The sequence below is a fragment of the Ctenopharyngodon idella genome, chromosome 5 (assembly GCF_019924925.1).
Source record: "Ctenopharyngodon idella isolate HZGC_01 chromosome 5, HZGC01, whole genome shotgun sequence".
NCBI lineage: Eukaryota > Metazoa > Chordata > Actinopteri > Cypriniformes > Xenocyprididae > Ctenopharyngodon > Ctenopharyngodon idella.
In genome coordinates this window covers 27,521,806-27,542,500 of record NC_067224.1, presented here as the reverse complement: position 1 = coordinate 27,542,500, position 20,695 = coordinate 27,521,806, and the positions used below count along the sequence as shown (strand labels likewise).

General features: G+C 37.1%; 1 protein-coding gene across 7 annotated transcripts in view; it reads left to right on the top strand.

The window, feature by feature from the left end:
* arvcfb (ARVCF delta catenin family member b) overlaps positions 1-20,695 on the top strand; it is a 137,712-nt gene that overhangs the window by 73,811 nt on the left and 43,206 nt on the right. For all 7 annotated transcript variants that reach the window (XM_051892695.1, XM_051892694.1, XM_051892692.1 and 4 more), the window contains 4 exons: positions 1,134-1,636; positions 10,379-10,562; positions 17,947-18,064; positions 19,049-19,220. In XM_051892695.1, the coding sequence (XP_051748655.1) occupies positions 1,134-1,636; positions 10,379-10,562; positions 17,947-18,064; positions 19,049-19,220 (977 nt within the window). The remainder of the gene's footprint in view (positions 1-1,133; positions 1,637-10,378; positions 10,563-17,946; positions 18,065-19,048; positions 19,221-20,695) is intronic.

Sequence of the window (20,695 nt, the reverse complement as noted above, 5' to 3'; positions counted from 1 at the left end):
AATGGATTTAGTTCTACTGTAATTTTTAACCATTATGGGTGTCATTTTACAAAGAGTATTTCAGATATGCACACTGTATGCACACTGATTATTTCATTTCCTATCCTAACGTATTGTTTGCTTCCATATGACTAAAGAGGAGGCTTTCAGAAAAGTCCAGAGCTAGGATTCTCCCAGTGGGAGTTCTGCTGTACTGCACTGTCCTGTATTCAGATTATTCATTGTAGGAAAGCCATTCGTCGCTCCTCATTCATCTGTCTCTCTCTCTCTTTGTTTCCAGTCTGTTCTATATTTGCTCTGGGCCCTGCATGCTCTTTGTTTTCCCTCATGCTGTATCCCATCCATCATTAATTAAAGAAAGAGAGAACATCACTGTGTCCTGACAGACACAATTAATAAGAAAATAGCAGCAGTTTTTTATTGTAGAGTGTTGTGGATTCTTTGACACTATGGTAAATAACAAAACAATCACTTTTTTTTTCTCTGTCTTATTTAGTCTTTTTACCCATATCCTTCATTTTTGGCTCTTATCTTATAGTTCCTTTGAGACAGGTCTTTTCAAAGTTTTTGGACCGTAATCCTTGTTTTAGATTCCAAAATTCTTGCATCCATGCACACACCCCACATCTTAACCACATGAGAATCTCACAGTTGGCAAATTACATTCTATACAAGTTGTGAGAATAACGCAATTTATATAATTATAAAATATTACTTTTGTTCAGTAAGGATGCCTTAAATTGATCCAATGTGACAGTAAAAACAGAAAAAAAAATGTATCACAGTTTCCACAGAATTCCCAACAGCACAACTGTTTTCACAATATTACTGTTTTTACTTTATTTTTAATGAACCAAATACAGCCTTGGTGAGCATAAGAGACTTTTTTCATTATAAAAATTCAACATACAAAACATGACATCTCTTATACAACAAAAAATGAAGAAACAAATGCTTGTTTGTCATGAGAAAAACTTTTTCTCATGTGTTTCTTCAGAGCTGAAATCTCAGGCCTGGATCACACAGTATTTTTCCACTCTTTTCACTCTTTCCTGCTCTAAGTCTGGTTTTAATCCCTTTGGTTGACTGAGAAATCTCTTAAAAATCTCTTTCTTTTTCCTAATTTATTACAGAGGTTACGAGGACCCCATAGAGGCTGAATTAATCGATGAAAGACACCCTTACATCCATGGCATGTACCCGGCACCTCTTGCCCAACCCGAGAGAGGCAGCATGGCCAGTCTTGACCGCATGGGGGGCCGTCGCTCCCCCTCGATTGACAGTATCCGCAAAGATCCACGCTGGAGGGACCCCGACCTGCCTGAGGTCATTGCCATGCTAGGTCACCCCATCGATCCGGTCAAGTCCAATGCTGCCGCCTACCTGCAGCATCTCTGCTATGAGAACGACAAGATAAAGAAGGATGTCAGGCAGCTGAAGGGGATCCCAGTGCTGGTGGGCTTGCTGGATCACCCTAAAGCTGAAGTTCATCGCAAGGCCTGCGGAGCTCTGAGAAACATCTCCTATGGCAAGGATCACGATAACAAGGTGGCGATAAAGAGCTGTGATGGGATTCCTGCTCTTATCCGTCTGCTGAGGAAAACCAATGACATGGAAGTTCGGGAACTCATCACAGGTATGATATGATAACCTCCAGCTGCGCCATTAATTTAGCACTGTGACTGTAAAAACAAAGTTTGCAAAATAGGTAGGTGCGTTAGGCTTCTTTTTTTTATGCCTGTTTTGGTGTTATAAATAAGACATGAGCAAAGCAAGTAAAGAGCAGTAGTTCAAGAAGTGTAAGACATGACTGTTTGGTAGAATAGTTTTTGTTTAGAGTTGATTGAACTGATCAAGACAAGTGAATGTACGTATGACTTCTGCCACAGCATTTTGTGCAAACTTAGTTTTTATGTCCTGTAACTATTACTAACTTAATGTTTTTAAAGGGAAACGTCAAAAAAAAAAAAAAAAAAATCAGGATTCTTTGATTAATGGAAAGAAGCATTTATTTGAAAAAATTTTTTTTGCAACAATGTAAAAGTTGCAGTCAGTTTTGATCATTTAACCACCATGATCTGTCACTTTTGACACTTTTGGGGGTGTTTAGGTTGTAAATTATTTAAAGGAATTAAATAATTATTAAGTATTAAAAGGATTAAGGGAATAAATAAAAGTAAAAATTGTAAAATAAGTTCTACTGCAGTTGTGAAGTAGGCCTAATCAATTTAAACTATTTGCAAATATGTTTTTGTTTTAAAATATGCACGTTCACTCTTACTGATATCTGATCGGTCGCAAATGCAAAACGTTTCTTGTCTCGTCACATTCAGTTATGAGTTACATGAATCAAATGTAAATTATATCATATTTTACATTCAAAACAGTGACATTTTTTAAAAAGTTGAGTTGCTTGCATCCCTGGATATTACGGTCAGTCGTTCAGCATTCCTCTCGTAGAACAGTTAAATATTGATGTTTAGCTGCTACTTTCCATGCACTCTTTCAGAGATAAAACTAAAGCATTGCGCTGGAATACTTGTCTTCTGTAAGACCCGCCTTCTTTGATTTGATTGGCCATCTCACTCATTTTGACATTGACGAGCACTGTTAGACTATTGAGACAGAGCAACTTAAAAACTTTTAAAACTTTTTGTCCTCCAAATAACAAACAGAGCTGCGCGTAACGATGTGCAGCAGAGCAGCATCAAGAATATAAAATTTTGAGAGACAATTTGGCCATTTCTAATTTTTGGGGAGACTTTGAAAAGTCCCTCAGTCTAAATGTCTATGGTGGCTATATATCTAACATATACTCTACATTTCATAAAAGATATGTATCATATCGTCTACACTCCGTCGCAACTCCGCCTATGATTTAATTCCAGATAAATCAGCCTTTACCCTGTGTGACCCAATATAAGTAATATTCAGGCCAATGACAAAAATAACCTTCCATCTTTTTAGCTTGTTCGTCCTAAATCTTCTATGATTCATTCATTTATATTTTTCTCATTTCATCTAGTCATGCTTGGCAAGCATCCTTCTAATACTAGCCACAGGCCTCTTGCCAAGTTTTCACGTTTAAATACCAGATGAGTCCAGACTGATGTTGACTGAATCCAGGTCAGTCTTTCAGCTGCAGGACTGCAAAGCAGGGTCTTGACCTGCTAAATGTCACTGTAAGAACACACTGAGGTTTAAGTGTCTCCTCCTGGGACCTTAATCCCTCGACCTGATCTCCACGACCTGACATACATTTACTATAGCATGGAGAACGCAAAACAGGTTCAGCTTCAGACCGAAAGCACAAAGCACAGGGGCCAAAGACACATGTTTGCATGCATACACAAGATATTTTATTACTGGAACTTTTATTCATGTCACCTGAGAGATGGTGAGGAATTTACAAAATCTTAATAATAATAATAATACTAATAATACATTTTGTGTGAAATAGTTAATAAACACTGTACCATTCAAAAGTTTAGAATCTGTAAGATTTTTTTCATGTTTTTGAAAGAAATCTCTTCTGCTCACCAAGGCTGCATTTATTTGATCAAAAATAAATACTAATGCTTTTGTAATATATTTTAAAGTGTAAGTTTTTTTCATGTGATGGCAAAATTGAGTTTTCAGACATCAGAAATTTCTTATTAATATTAATGTTGAAAACAATTATTATTTTTGTGGTAAACATGCATACGTTTTTTCTGAATTCTTTGATGAATAGAAAGTTCAAAAGAACAGCATTTATTTGAAATAGAAATCTTTTTTACCATTATAAATGTCTTTACGATCACCTTTGATCAATCTAACGCATCCTTGCTGAATAAAAGGATTAATTTCCTTAAAAAAACACTTTTGAATGTTAGTGTATATGCTTTTTAAAAAAGTGCAGATCTTTTCTCTACTAGGGTTGGTGAATCTGCTGAAAGAGAAAGTCTTTCTCATAATGACATTGACTGCTGGTTCTCCAGACTAGACATTCAGCCTTTTCACAGACCACAGAAAAAGCTTCTGGTGTGTGAAATACCTGAGTGAATCCTTGTATTGCTGGAGTGTGAAAGTGACGTATAACTGCTCTGCAGCCTCAATGATTAACTTTACAGCACAATGTTGCTTTCAGTCTCAGTTAAAAATAACTTCTGTTCTACAGGATGGAGGGAATATAGTGTGTCAGTTCCAAACCGAACCCTGGACAGCCTTATGGTTTATCTGCAAGGCCCCTATGAAAACACTGATCTCACAATGGTCTTTCACCAGCCTGGAAAATCGGGAATGTTTTTCTACGATTAAAAATAATTGCAGGACTTTAAAAATAGGTTCACTGTGTGCTCTTGAATCCCATGGTTGGTACCCTTGTATTGTCAGCAGCACCATTTACACCCTCATCCAAGAACCTTATTGTGTGGATGTTGCTAGTACTTTTTTCTTTTCTTTTCTTTTCTTTTCTTTTCTTTTCTTTTCTTTTCTTTTCTTTTCTTTTCTTTTCTACTGCAGAAGTATCTGCTTAGAATTTTTCATTACCTTTTCCACTTTTCAGCATTATTTTTAATTAAACTGTCGGTTTTAATTTGGTGACCCTGTGTCAAATGTTCTTCATGTGCTTTGAATATTTAGCAGCTCATGTTAATATTTTTATAATAAGGTGGTCAAGACTGATACAACTTCAAAGCACCATAATTTCCTTTTCAGAGCTCCCATCTTAAATGTTAAAAGTGTTTTGAACTAATTTATCATTTAATTACAGCTGACCAGCTACAGCAGTATGCCAGTAGCTGTGAATCTCTGCTTCCTTGTCTGCGTTCTGTATCTTTGTATCTGCCGCAACTCTCCATCCTGCTCTAATTATCTATTTGTCTTTATTTTCTCTCTGTTTTGGTCCGATCAGCATCTAGCAGAAACAGATTTAAAGCGTTCTTCCTCATTCCGTAATCTGTGGGTATTTCAAGTTACGTTTTATGCTAGTTACATCATTACGCCAGTAGGTGGCGACAGGTGTCTTTATGAGTGAGTTAGCGAGTCATTCTCATCCGATTTGTTCAAAACGCTGATTCATTTAGGAATGAAACAGTGACTTTCACACAGATTTGTCACTTGATAGAACATGAACAGGTTGTTTGATGCGTTATCCTCGAAAAATGTGCACAAAACTATGGAAGGTAAAATAAAATATGATCTAAATGACGTTAAATAGAGCCATTTATAAACCAATAATAATAACTAAATGTCTGTTTGATTTTGATTACTTCTGAATCTGTACTATAGACCATATTGGTACTGTGTTGGATCTTGGAATGATTCCTTGTTCATGTTCAATACAGTTTGTGTACTCAAAGGTCTATTTGAATCACCTGATGATATATTTAAAAGGAAATGTAAGCACATTAGAAAAAGGTCACAAAACGTAGCTTACAAAACGACATTTGTTCAGAAATTCCAGAAGTCCAGAGTATGGTGGCATTTCTGAGATGATTACCTCATTTACCCTTCTTCCTGTTTCTTTCCCTCTGACTCGGCTGTCCAATCAGTGTATGATGAATGGCAGGGGGCAGGATGGGACTGTAATAGCCCTAAGTGAATGGCCTGTTAGAACAGCATGTCTGCTGCTCCCAGGAAATTGAATTAGCTGGGAGGCTCCAATGACAAGCAGGAAGGAGTAAACTCAATCAGGCTGCACCTCTTGCAAGGTTCAGCTTCCCTCATGTGGGTTTCATTGGCTCCTTTTGTATTAGATTTGTGGGATATCCAGGAACCTGCAAAAGATGCCAGGGGAACTAAACAGATATGACACCAGAGCCCTTCTGAAATAACATTGTATAGTTTTTACCACTATATGGTCTGTGTGTTTGCACAATTAGCTGCCAAAACAGCGCCAACCCACAGAGGCATGGACTCTACAAGATCCCTGAAGGTGTCCTGTGGTATCTGCCACCAAGATGTTAGAAGCAGATCCTTCAAGTCCTGTAGGTTGTGAGGTAGAGCCACCGTGGATACTGGAACTTGTTGGTAAAGCACATCCCACAGATGCTCAATTGGATTGAGATCTGGGGAATTTGGAGGCCAGGGCAACACTTTTCGTCATGTTCCTCAAACCATTCCTGAACAATGTGTGCAGTGTGGCAGGGTGCATTATCCTGCTGAAAGAGGCCACTTCCACCAGGGAACACCATTGTCATGAAGGGGGGTACCTGGTAAACAATGCTTAGGTAGGTGGCACGTGTCAAATTTACATCCACACGAATGGCCAGATCTGGGAGAAGTTAATGGCCATCACTTCCCCAGGTAAACGGTGCACACGTACATGGACGTCCATGTGATGTAAAAGAAAACGGGACCCATCAGACCAGGTGACCTCCTTCCACTGCTCAAGGCTCTGATGCTTGTGTGCCAATTGAAGGCACTTTTGATGGTGGACAGGGGTCATCATAGGCTCTACAGAGCAGAGTGCTATGCACTGTAAGTTGTGACACATTCCTCCCATAACTATCATTAAAATTTTGTGTGACTTGTGCCACAGTAGACCTTCTGTTGGCTCGGACCAGACGGGATAGCCTTTGTTGCCCTTGTTTATCAATGAGCCTTGAGCGCCCAACACCTTGTCTCCTGTTTGTGGTTTGTCCCTCCTCGGTCCACTGTTGGTAAATTCTCACCACCGCTGACTGGGAGCCACACACAAGCCTTGCCATTTCAGAGATACTCTGACCCAGTTGGATTGCCAAAACAATTTGGCCCTTGTCAAAGTCGCTCAGATCTTTATTTCTGCCTATTTCTCCTGCATCCAACACGTTAATTACGAGAACTGATTATTTGCTTACCATCTAATCTAGCCAGACCTTAATATGTGGCCCTGTTAGGAGATGATCAACGATATTTGCTTCACCTGTGACTGGTCATAATCTTTTGGCTCATCGGTGTATTTCCTTCTTTTGTATTCAGTCTAGGAAATTTAAATTTCATATTAAAGTTATATATTAATGTTTCATATAAATATCTAAAAAAAAAAATTATATATACTTTTTATTAATCGTGTAGCTTAACTGATAATACATCACCATCAAAAACAGTAAGATTGTGTAACATTATAATAATTTAAAATTACTGTTTTTGTTTCAAGTATTTTATAAATGTAATTTATTCCTATTTCTGTAAGCAATTTCTTAATTCCCTGTAATTTCTGACTCCCAAATTTTGAACAGTATGTGTATGTAATCAATATACACTATATTGCCAAAAGTTTTAGGACGCATGCCTTTACATGCACATTAACTTTAATGACATCCCATTCTTAATCTGTAGGGTTTAATATAGAGTTGGCCCACCCTTTGCAGCTATAACAGCTTCAACTCTTCTGGGAAGGCTTTCCACAAGGTTTAGGAGTGTGTTTATGGCAATTTTGGACCATTCTTCTAGAAGTGCATTTGTGAGGTCAGGCACTGTTGTTGGCGAGAAGGCCTGGCTCGCAGTCTCCGCTCTAATTCATCCCAAAGTTTCTATCGGTTTGAGGTCAGGATTCTGTGCAGGCCAGTCAAGTTCCTCCACACCAAACTTGCTCATCCATGTCTTTATGGACCTTGCTTTGTGCACTGGTGTGCAGTCATGTTAGAACAGGAAGGGGCCATCCCCAAACTGTTCCCACAAAGTTGGGAGCATGAAATTATCCAAAATGACTTGGTATACTGAAGCATTAAGAGTTTCTTTCACTGGAACTAAGGGGCCAAGCCCAACCCCTGAAAAACAACCCCACACCATAATCCCCCCCTTCACCAAACTTTACACTTGGCACAATGCAGTCAGGCAAGTACCGTTCTCCTGGCAACCGCCAAACCCAGACTCGTCCATCCGATTGCCAGACAGAGAAGCGTGATTCATCACTCCAGAGAACACGTCTCCACTGCTCTAGAGTCCAGTGGCGGCGTGCTTTACACCACTGCATCCGACGCTTTGCATTGCACTTAGTGATGTAAGGCTTGGATGCAGCTGCTCGGCCATGGAAACCCATTCCATGAAGCTCTCTATGCACTGTTCTTGAGCTAATCTGAAGGCCACACGAAGTGTGGAGGTCTGTAGCTATTGACTCTGCAGAAAGTTGGCGACTTCTGAGCACTGTGCGCCTCAGCATGCGCTGACCCCGCTCTGTGATTTTACATGGCCTACCACTTCGTGGCTGAGTTGCTGTTGTTCCCAATTGCTTCCACTTTGTTATAATACAGTTGACCATGGAATATTTAGTAGTGAGGAAATTTCACAAATGGACTTATTGCACAGGTGGCAACCTATCATGGTACCACGCTTGAATTCACTGAGCTCTGAGAGCGACCCATTCTTTCACAAATGTTTGTAGAAGCAGTCTGCATGCCTAGGTGCTTGATTTTATACACCTGTGGCCATGGAAGTGATTGGAACACCTGAATTCAATGATTTGGAGGGGTGTCCCAATACTTTTGGCAATATAGTGTATGTGACCCGTGCTGGCAAAATGAAAATGCGCACGGGCTAATTACGAGCTACAGGCAAAACAAGTCAAAAATATAGATTTTAGTCGAATTTGAGGTTTTCACAAAAATGAGTTCATTAAGGCCTCATCTAGCAATCCAAATGCTTCAAATAGCAATTAAACATCTAAAAGTATCTTTATTTGTTCGTTATCTGAGAGGAGTACCTTTCCATTAAAAAATGCAGTTTTTCTCTGTTCGCTTCACCTCTCGCACTTCCCCTCAGCACAAGTTTGGTATCGTTTTAAAGTGCAGCATTCCAACTTTGTGAATATTCATAGCAAATTTTTGATGGCATGAGTCTGAACCAATGAAATGTGATTTTCAAACTCTTGATGTAAACAAATCTCACTCGTGCTGACTGACAGATTTAAAGCGTGCGCACAAAGACGCCCCGATATGTACAAAGAATTACAGTACTTCAAAATATTGAAGTAACATTGAAAAAAAAGTTGAATATATATTTTTTCTATTTATATTTGGTTTTGACGAGGCATGTGTCAAATTAGGTGTTTTTAACATGGATTTTAAAGTATGGTTGCTAGGTGATTTTTTTTTTTTTTTTTTTTTTTTTTGGAACCTTCAGAAAATTTCAACTCGATTTTTCTCAGAATTGACTTTGCTGACTCTATCGATTTCAAACAGATGTAGCTCAGGATTTGTTCTCTGATTCCAACAAATCATACATCATACATGAAGGTTTTTTAATAGAGATTGTGAAAATAACAATAACTCATTTTTGAAAATTTGCTCATTAAGACTCATTTTGCCAGCACGGGTCACATATGATTGTAATCAATGGTTATAAAGGCCTGTGACTGCTCCAACTTGCTCCAGTTGTCTACCTCCTATTAAAGCCAATGAAGTGAAGTTAATCAGAATGTGTTATGTATAGACCTCCACATCTCCTCTGACTACAAGCCTATCTGACACAACACATGCACAAGCGCATGAGCTGGCCGGTAATGATCCATGCTCCTTAATGTTCCACTTTACCAAGTTGACATTCCCAGTTACAGCAAGGGCCATGTGTACCGCATCTGTTATCTGGGCTTTAAGCAGGGTCTAATGGCTATTCAGTGCCTAAGAGGTGATAGCAATGGAGCCTCCTTGCAGATGGCAGAACAAATTTGTTTGTTATTAGAAGGTAAATAGATTTATTTTGGGGGCTAAAAGAACCCGAACACTAATGATACAGAGCTATGACGTTTATAGACCTCTTGTCTCCTCTTGTAGTTTTTATGGAAATGGGTCTGGAAATAATTGCAGAGCGAGAATAACATGGAGTGATAATGTGTATGAAGGGCAGGAAAAATAGGTTCAGAGCTGTATCAAGATGTACATTTGTGTGAGTTCGTAGTCAGCTATGTAAACACTTGGTATTTCTGTTTTTAGCGAATATGCCCTCTGGTCCAGAGACTTTATTTTTACTAACCCAAGAGAAGACAGTTTATTTATCCACTATACATTTCCAAGGGTTGCAGTAGCTGAACGGTGCTTGCCAAGTTAATAAAACAAAGGCTAGTCTTAGGCATTTATATATACGTCTGCTGGGTTACGAAACAAGCTTCTTTGTTTTACTGTCTAGAAAATAACATCCTGGCTCCTTCACATTGTTTACTCTGAACAATTTTTCTCAAACTTTTCTTTTCCTTTCCATTTTTTCCTTTCCAATCCTTCTTACCCCTATAATGGAGGTTCCTGTCGGGAAACTCAGAATCAGTGCTTTTATAATGCGTGGTGTATGTCAACAGATCTAACAGCAGTGCCACTTTTTGTAGCTCTTGTGTCATGTTAAGAGATGTAACTGATTCTATTTTCTCTTTTCCTGTTTTCTTTACTCTCTCCTGTTTCTTTTCTCATCTCATTGCACCTGTTAGGAACACTTTGGAACTTGTCCTCCTATGAGCCACTGAAGATGGTGATAATAAACCACGGGCTTCAGACGATGACTAATGAGGTCATCATCCCTCATTCGGGCTGGGAACATGAGCCAAACGAGGACTCAAAGCCACGAGACGCAGAATGGACTACCGTCTTCAAGAACACATCTGGATGTCTTAGGTACGCTGGTCTGATTGACAGCATCTTCCCCATCATCGTCAGCTGACCTAGAACAATGTCAATGAATTCCTCTTATTGGTCTTTCGGTTTTTGCAAGTTTCTGCAGAATCCTTTGACACATCACATGTAGTCTATACTAGTTTGATTGCTTAAAGGTTTCACATGAACAAAAGGAATTAATTTGTGTATATTAAGATGGTCTATCTCTCTCAGTGCTATTTTAGTATTATTTATATTATTACTTATGTACTATGTAGTATTTATTCATATTTTTAATTATTTACTATTTAACTAATTATTTAGTTTGTTGATAACACTTTACAATAAGGTTTCATTTGTACATTAGTTAACACAAACTAACAATGAGCAATACTTCTGCAGCATTTATGCATACAGTTGAGCTCAAAAGTTTACATACCCCTTGCAGAATCTAGAAAAATGTGAATCATTTTAACAAAATAAGAAGGATCATGAAAATTGCATGTTATTTTTTATTTAGTACTGTCCTGAGTAAACTATTTCACATAACAGTTGTTTACATAAAGTCCACAAGACTTATAAAATGACATTATAAAACATTATAAAAAACATTATAAAAATGACCCTGTTCAAAAGTTTACATACCCTTGATTCTTAATACTGTGTGGTTACCTGGATAATCCACGACTGTTTTTTTGTTTTGTGATGTTGTTCATGAGTCCCTTGTTTGTTCTGAGCAGTTAAACTGAGCTCTGTTCTTCAGAAAAATCCTCCAGGTCCTGCAGATTCTTTGGTTTTCCAGCATCTTTTGCATATTTGAACCCTTTCCAGCAGTGACTGTATGATTCTGAGATCCATCTTTTCACACTGAGGACAACTGAAGACTCAAACACAAGTATTAAACAAGGTTCAAACATTCACTGAAGCTCCAGAAGGAAACATGACGCAATAAGAGTCGGGGATGTAAACTTTTTGAATTGGATGAACAGAATAAATTGTCCTTTTTTGTCTTCTGGGAAACATGTAAGTATCTTTTGTAGCTTCCAAAGGGCAGAACTAAATGAAAAAATATGTTCTTTAAACAAAATAAAAAAAACTTGCACATCAACTTCTTGTTCAAAAGTTTTCACCCCTGAATCTTAACACATCGTGTTTCCTTCTGGAGCATCAGTGAATGTTTGCAGCTTTTGGTAATAGTTTTGAGTCCCTCAGTTGTCCTCAGTGTGAAAAGATAGATCTCAAAATCATATAGTCACTGCTGGAAAGGGTTCAAATATGCAGAAGATGCTGGAAAACTGAAGAATCTACAGGACGTGAAGGATTTTTCTGAAGAACAGAGCTCAGTTTAACTGCTCAGAACAAACAAGGGACTCATGAACAACCATCACAAAACAAAAAAACAGTCAAGGGTATGTAAACTTTTGAATGGGGTCATTTTTATAAATTCTGCTATATTTTTGTCTTGTGGACTTTATGTAAACAACTGTTATGTGAAATAGTTTATTAAGGACGGTACTAAATAAAAAATAACATCCAATTTTCATGATCCTTCTTATTTTGTTAAAATGATTAACATTTTTGCAGATTCTGCAAGGGGTATGTAAACTTTTGAGCTCAACTGTATTAGTTAATGTTAATCTCAGCTTTTACTTATACATTTGTAAGATCAAAAGTTGTATTTGTGAACATCAGATGCACTGTGAAACTAACATGAACATTTTATTAACTAGCATTAAAAAAAAAAGGTTAATGCTGTAAAAATATTTTGTTCATTGTTATTTCATGTTGGTTAATACATTCGTTAATGTCAACAAATGAGACCTTATTGTAAAGTGTTACCAGTTTGGTTTAGTCATTTTTTGATTTTTATTATTTTCTGGGGGGTTTTCCCGTTACACTAGTTATATAATTTTTCCATTACACACCACAAAATTGGTAATGGCAAGTTTTTTACACGTTTAGTTCATATTTCTTTAGACAGAATCATAATTTCTATTCATTTTCCACTGAATTATGTTATATGGTGAGCTTATTAGTGGCTTCCAGCACTGTCTCTCTGTGTTTTCACTTCCACGATTGCTGTTGTAACTAAGAGTAACATCATTCACTGCACATCTGTCACTCACATTATGTGTTGATAACCCACCCTGTCTCTTCCGATGACAAAGTTCCACTAAACTTCCACGTTCTGTTCCGTCCATACTATTACATACGATTAAGACAAGCAGCGTATGATTTGTGTGTGAATTTCATGTGATTTGGGCTATTTTTTTAAGAATAAAGGATGTTTACATAAGAAATGCTAAGCAGGTGTAGCTTATTCTAAAATGTTACAAATAACATATTATTGCCTTATCATATGACTAAAATTTATGTTAGATCACAATTGGAAGTTGTTACAAACGCTCGATGGTGGTTTACAGTGAGTTTTGCGTAAAAGCATAATAATCTCATAAATTGTCATGTGTAGCTTGATGCTAATTGTAGCTATAATTCACCTGTTACCCAAATACAATTATATTTCATGATGTATGTTGTCAAAAGAATTCACATAAGAACGGGCAAGACATGTAATGACAGTAAAGTAATGAAACAACTTACATTTGACATCGGCATTCTTGTCATCTTTTCTTCCAATAAAATCAAAGTAATATTTCCAGTCGCTAAATATAAGCTTTTCCATATTCCAAGCTAGCTTGCTGCAGTGGTGATGTCAAATTGTGAAGATTACGAAACTGAATCTAGAAATGATTGGATTTCAAATCAGTAGGGTTTGAAGCATCAAAAATAACATTGTTAAGAGCTATTTTGTGGATGGTAACTGTAATATTATTACTGAAATCTTGTTAGTAATTTGTTACACTACTGGTTACTGCAGAAAGTAATATTATTACTGTAACGCATTTCTGCCCAAAACTGATTACTAAATATGGTTTCTGTGCACTAGGGGTGAATGAGGAGATCTAAACATTTGGCTTTGAGAAGATCATTTTGCCAATGGGAATAGCAGTTAAAATGAGCTGTTGCTATATAGAAAGACAACCCATACAAAATATAAAACTGATATAAATCGAAAGTGGGAAAAGACAATTTTGTATAGATTGAACTTATTTGTCTTCTGACGAAATCTATGACAAAAAATATATAGAAACATCTCCACATAATAACTAAAGGCAAAAATCAATAGTTTCTGTCTGTTCTATATTTAACCATTATTGCTATTATGTTACGAACCTCTCTGTAGACACTGATCCTCTCCTCTGGGGGTCATTCTAGCAGCTCAGCTTTTGATTAAGATATCCAGTCACTAAAGGGCTTTATATCTCCATGGTTACCATGCATCCTGCCACAATAAATGGAGTTCTTTCTTGCACTTCTGACTCTAAAAGCAAGAGCAAATTGCTGTATAAGAGGTTTGATTTTTTTATCTGAAAAGGAAATGTCTTTTTTTTTTATTGAGTGTGGTCTTTGCATGTCTCTACAATTATAATTGGGCCATGGATCCATATATAATAATAAATGTGTTTTGAATCTCTAGCTTAAAACTGTGATGCTTTGACCATCACTGATCTGCCGAAACACCCCGTTGATTTACGTAAATTGAGCACAACTTGTCAAATCATGTTTCCTTTCTCCACTGATGTGATCTTGGGCTTAAACAATGTGATATAGTGCCATGACGGTGCCTACAGTGATCCTTCTTTTCTAGGATTCAAATATTACACTCTTGACATTGTGGCATTAAATCAGTTTATTGTTGCCTTGTTTGGCTGTGACTGTCCTTGTTTGACCTACACTTCCATGGCAGTGACGGATAAGCCTCAACACACAGGTCTGATTGAGGCTTGCTAGCAGCAGAAGCAGGTCAATGTAGTTCAGTTTCATGACCTCAAGTGCTCTCTTTAAATCCTTAATCTTGTGATTGCATGAGTAGTTACTTCGAACACAGTGTTGTATTCTGGTTGTGTCATATAGGGCGATATCTAAAATGTGCACTGTGAGTGTTAAGTTATGTGATACATTTGGTGTATACGGTAAGAGGTATGATTCAGATAGGATTATATTCATATCTGTTTCTTACCACACTGGTTTTTTTTTTTTTTTTTTTTTTAGAAGCAGGGTTTGGATGCTACAAAAACTCTTTGCAGAAATTGTGTGTGGTATAAATGTTGCATTCACCCTCTTTTTTTCTTTAATTCCTCCCTCTCTTCTCTTATTTGAGCTGTGTTCTGTGTCGTGTGTGAGCTCGGCACTGAAGCTCCGGAGGGACAGGGTGGTGTTTTCACCCTCTGTTTCCTCTCTAGCAGCCAGGCCTCTAATCTCCTGCTGCTACTGCTGTTTGTGCTGCAACCTGCTGGGCCAAGTCCAACTTCTGCTTGCTTCTCTATATGTGACTCTACCTCTCTGCCTTCAGCCTCTCTTCTCAGTCTCTCTGTTCTTTTTCTTTTCAAGTATACCATTTCATAAAACATCTTGGAAATCAGCAAAAATAAAAAAAAAGCCACATAGGATGCATAGACATAATTATTTATTTATATATCCATTACTTACATGTTGATGTCAACTAATATTGTCCCTTAAAAAGAAAAAAATATAGTAGTAACAGTAACATTCTGAAATAATATTATACTATTACTACTACTTAAGTGTCACATGATCCTTCGGAAATCATTCTAATATGCTGATTTGGTTCTCACGAAACATTTCAGTTAGCCCTATGCTGCTTAATACTTTTGTGGAAACTGTAAAAATGTTTTTTAGGATTCTGTGATGATTAGAAAATTCAATGAACAAGCATTTATTTTGCATTTATTAATTTATTACATTTATTAAAGCATTTATAAAATATAAATCTTTTGTAACATTATAAATGTCTTCACTGTCACTTTTGATCAATTTAATGCATCCTTGATGAATAAAAGTATTCATTTCTCTCTTTCTTTTAATCTCGAATGGTATCATTGTTTCCACAAAAATGTTAAGCAGCAAAAACTGTTTTCAACATTGATAATAATAATAAGAAATGCTTCTTGAGCACCAAATCAGCATGTTAGAATGATTTCTGAAGGATCATGTGACACTGAAAAGTGGAGTAATGACTGCTGAAAATTCAGCTTTGCCATCACAGGAATAAATTACATTTTTAAATTTATTAAAATAGAAAACACTTATTTTAAATTATTATAAATTATTAAATTATTATATTATATATACATACACACACATATATATGATAATATATATTATCATGCATCATATCTGCAAAATCCAGTATTGGTCGACCTCTTTCTTTCTCTTTATTTTTAAGAGGAACATCCAGAAATGTCTTGAAAGTGAAATTTCCCCTTTTTTTTCTTTCTTTTCTCTCTTTTATTTTTTCTCAACCTCCTTATCTCTCTTTAGCTCATTCTCATTTGCCAAGGCTCTTCCTGGCTATTGCCCTGTGACAGGTCAATCAATATTATCGGGTTAACCAGGGCCACAGCCGCAGGTCTAAAGATTGTTATAGGGAGAGGTGGTAGTACAGCCATCATGGCATCATGTGTTTCCACATGCCACCTTTCAGCAGGTCACTAGCACACATCATCGCAGACATGCGGTCGTGCACAACGCCACTCCATCCTCATTCTGTCTTTTTAGCCTCAGCTCAGCCTGTATCCATGGAAACTGTATCCTGTGACATCTGTTGCCTAGTAAGCTGCTTGGAGGCAGAGTTTTGTTTCCTGTCTCTCCTTGGCAGAGGGAAAGCACCCTTTATTTATTTCTTTGTCCATTGTAACAAATGTGCACATTTGTAATTCCTGTTTAGTGTGACAATGTCCAGTTTGAAATTGAGATGTTGGGAGGTCTTAAAAGTCTTAACACAGAGCAGAGCCAAGTGATGAAGTGTTTATGAGTGATATATTTACTTTATTTCACAAGATTTTGAAAATATTTCCAGAATATAATCTTGCATCAGTCACTGAATCATGTTATTGTACTATACAAAAATATATTAGGGCTGACAATTTATTTATTTGACGATAATTTATTTAATTCAAAAATCCAATATCATGTCTTTGATTCTCAAACTGTGATTTAGGTACAAGTAACTGTAGGCGGTATTCGATATTATGCTGACTGTCCTTCAGGCATTAGGAAGGAAAAAGACAGGTAGCTATAAAAATGCAATCCATCTCTCTTATATCTGGACTGCAGCCACAACAGATGTACAGCTGGAAAATGTTACATTCCATATGGGTGGTATACTTAAAATGGGTTTAAATTTCTTATGCTGGAAAGGGACCCATTTGTTTGTCAGGGTGCTAGTTTAATTTATGGTTTCTCCAGTTGTCATTTAATAGAGATGACTCTGGAATGAGGCTTTTTTATGTGTAGGATTTTAGCTTGGCAATCTAGTTATAAAAAACTACAGCTTGAACAGCTGGTAGGAAAGAAATTTCAGGGTAAAGAATCAAGAACCCAGATGGCTCCTGGTGCCGGCTCAGGCTGTGGACACTGTGGAGGTTCTTTTCATTTTTCTTATATAATGCTAATCTTGTAACTTTCTAATGCAATCTGTCCTCCATCAGGACACTGGTCATTGTAGCAGGGCTGAGATTATTAATGATGGGTAACTAAAAGAACCTTAGCAGAATGAGGCTTGAATATGGGTTTAATTGGATTGGATGACTGTATATAGTTTATCATGCATATCTGGCTTTGATCTTGAGTTCAGATTCATTCAGTGAATTCATTCATACAAACAGTAAATCATTTAAAAATGATTAAGTGTTTGTTTTTTAATTGAGATTGACTATGACACTAATCACTATGATTTCAAACGGGTATAACTGTATGTTGTATGTGTAGTTGTTGTGTAGTGGTGTCACCGAAATTCATTTGAGTTATTAATGTTTTTTTGGCGATTTTTGACTTTATTGTGATAGGATACTATAGAGTGGACAGGAAATGAGGGAAAGGACTGCGAGCCGGGACTCGAACTCGGGTCGGCCAAAGCGTAACGCTGATATATATGTCGCCGCGCTGCCCACTAGGCTATCGGCGCAGACGAAATCCATTGTTTAATCATTTAGAAACCCTTATTGTTTTTGCGCTCTGATTAAAGTATATTGTTAAATATATTGAGAATATATTTTAGAATTAATAATCTATAACATATTTTTACGTATTTAAAAGATGTTGGCCCCTTTAATTCCTTAACTTCTTTTTACTAGTAGCATGTATTTACTTTTACAAGAGCAGTTTGCCTAAAGTTTAACTACTTAAATTATGATTAGTGTGTAGCTTGGCAAGCTACACTTTTTAAAGTAGCTTCCTCAACAAAAACTTTTAATGTGTCAGCTTATGATGTATAATTAGTGAAAATGCTTGCGCTTACTCATGCTTTTGCTGTTTGCCATAGGAATGTGAGCTCAGACGGTGCAGAGGCTCGCAGACGGTTGAGAGAGTGTGAGGGGCTGGTAGATGCCTTGCTGCATGCACTGCAGTCTGCTGTGGGAAAGAAGGACATGGACAACAAGGTGAGTGTCTTTAGCACAAGCTGGAGCATGGATCCATCTTTGTTTAAGCATTATACAATTTCTGTCTTAAATTTACATGTTAGATCATACGCAAAAAAAAAAAAAAATCAAGACTTCAGGGAGCACTACAATATACAGTACTGTTCAAAAGTCTTAGGCACGGCAGTATTTTCACCCCCCAAAAAGGGTTTAAAGCCAGTTACTTATATCTTTTGCTGTAGTGTGTCAGTAGGAAATATCAGTTCACATTTCTAAACATTCATTTTGCCATTAAATGTAATAATCCAGTGAGATTTTTGTATGCACAAGGAGTCTGACAACAGCCGGTGCTCCACACGTAGATCTGATCTCACCATCATCAGATCTGTCTGTGATTACATGAAGAAACAGATGAAACTGGGACAAACTAAATCCAAAAGAACTGTGGCCGTGTCTCCAAGATGCTTGAAGAAACCAGCATTTGTGTAAAAATGCTGTAATGTGAGGATGCTTTCAAAAATATTGTCATAAATAGATTTTATTTATCAATTGACTTCTATTAGCCAAATCAAATCAATATTTGGCGTGACCACCCTTTGTGTTTAAAACAGCTTTTGTCCAGGTACACTTGCGCATAGTTTTTCAGGTAGCTTTGCAGGAAGGTTTCTTCAAGTGTATTGGAGACACGGCCACAGTTCTTCTGGATTTAGTTTGTCTCAGTTTCATCTGTTTCTTAATGTAATCACAGACGGATTTGATGATGGTAAGATCAGATCTCCGTGTGGAGCACCGGCTGTTGTCAGACTCCTTGTGCATACAAAAATCTACTGACACACTACAGCAAAAGATAAAAATTACTGGCTTAAAACCCTTTTGGGGGGTGAAAATGCTGACGTGCCTAAGACTTTTACACAGTACTGTATATGTGAATATATATGAAAGCCTGTATAAAATAAAAAGTCTTTTCCCCCACTATATTTAATTCTTTCAATATTTCTCTCTTAGTCTGTGGAGAATTGTGTTTGCATCATGAGGAACCTGTCTTACCACGTGCACAAGGAGGTTCCAGGGGCTGAGAAATTCCAAGACCCCTCGGCTCTTCAGGCCCCCGGCTCAACTGGCACTCAGAGGAAGAAGAAAGATGATGCAGGCTGCTTCGGAGGAAAGAAGGCCAAAGGTCATTATTGAATTCTTCTTCATCTCATCTATGTGCTTTATACTTCTAAAACAGTACTCAGCACCTTTACATCACTGAGCCTTGATCATCAACAGCCGGATACTTCCATCAGTAGCAGGTTCATCGAGGCCAGTATGATCCTAGCATTTACACAACATCATAAATAGCAGTGCAGGCAGATAATAGGACGCTAAATGATGCTTGAGTCTATTTGTTTGGCCTGTGCTCTTTTGTGGCTCATGATTCATAACTGGAGTGTGTGTCTGGGGTATCAATGTTGAATCAATATTCATCTTTAAATGGATGTGGGTGTAGGTTCAGTGTCTGTGGTGTGCTGCACTGAGTTGAATCAGTTTTTCGAAACGCTGCGCTTTTAAAGTGCTGAGTGTTGTCCAGGTACTCATTCTTTATACAAAGCCAAGAGAGCTGATTCATTTCCAGTTTCCAGCTGGTTTCCATTTTTTTTCTTTTTTTTTTTAATCAATTTCTTGTATTAGTTGTCCACATTTTTGTTCTTTCTCAAATTAACTAATGAGAGACCTCTTGAATATATTAATGATCCGAATTAGCGAATTGATTCTCAAACAGACCTATAAGGGAACTCATTAAATAACCCAAAGGAGCAAAAAAGCAAGAATGTGCATAAACCACAAAGATGACAACAATGATGGCATTCTGTGCCTCATGGACCTTTTTTAATGAGGTTTGTTTATCTGTCACTAGCCCTGGAGATATACTTTGAAGATGCAAGTGACCTATATTTGCACCAGAAAATGCCCTTAACAAGCATTATGGGATTTTCTCGGCAAGCTATTTGGACAGACCTGTTGTCCCAGCAAAATCTTACCCAAGTTAAAAGGCATAGTTTAGTCTTGTTCACAAAACACATAAAGTTTAGGTTGCCATTTTAACTTACTGAAAATTTAAGCAGAAAGTGTATCGTTTCAGCAACACTATCATGGTAGAAATGATAGAAAATCGGTCTGCACTGTATTTATTCTTAATTATTAAAATGTGTTAATGTTATTTAGATTACACTGGCATTCAAACATTTGGGGTCAGTGTTTTTTTTTTTTTTTTCTAATAAAATTGTTTTATTCAGCAAGGATTCATTGATCAAAAGTTATAGTAAAGACATACTGTAAGAGTTTACATATATGATGGTTACAGGGTTTTTCACCAGCAAATTTCTGAGAATTTCGTAATTTAGAACAGAATTTAGAACGATCGCATCTGAGGCAGTAAGTGCATTGCATTGCACAATCCTCAGCACTCAAAGAGGCAATAGGCGTTCATATGTGTATGCTATTAAACAGAATGTGTTGATTTTCATGTGGCTACCTTAATAACATGATTTTAACACTTTAGCTAACTAAGAAGATTGCACAGCCAGATTCTCTTGAAACAGTTCTTTAACCACCAGAGTAGTTGATCTGAAAGAGAAAACTGGCTGTAGAAGATCGATTATGCAAATG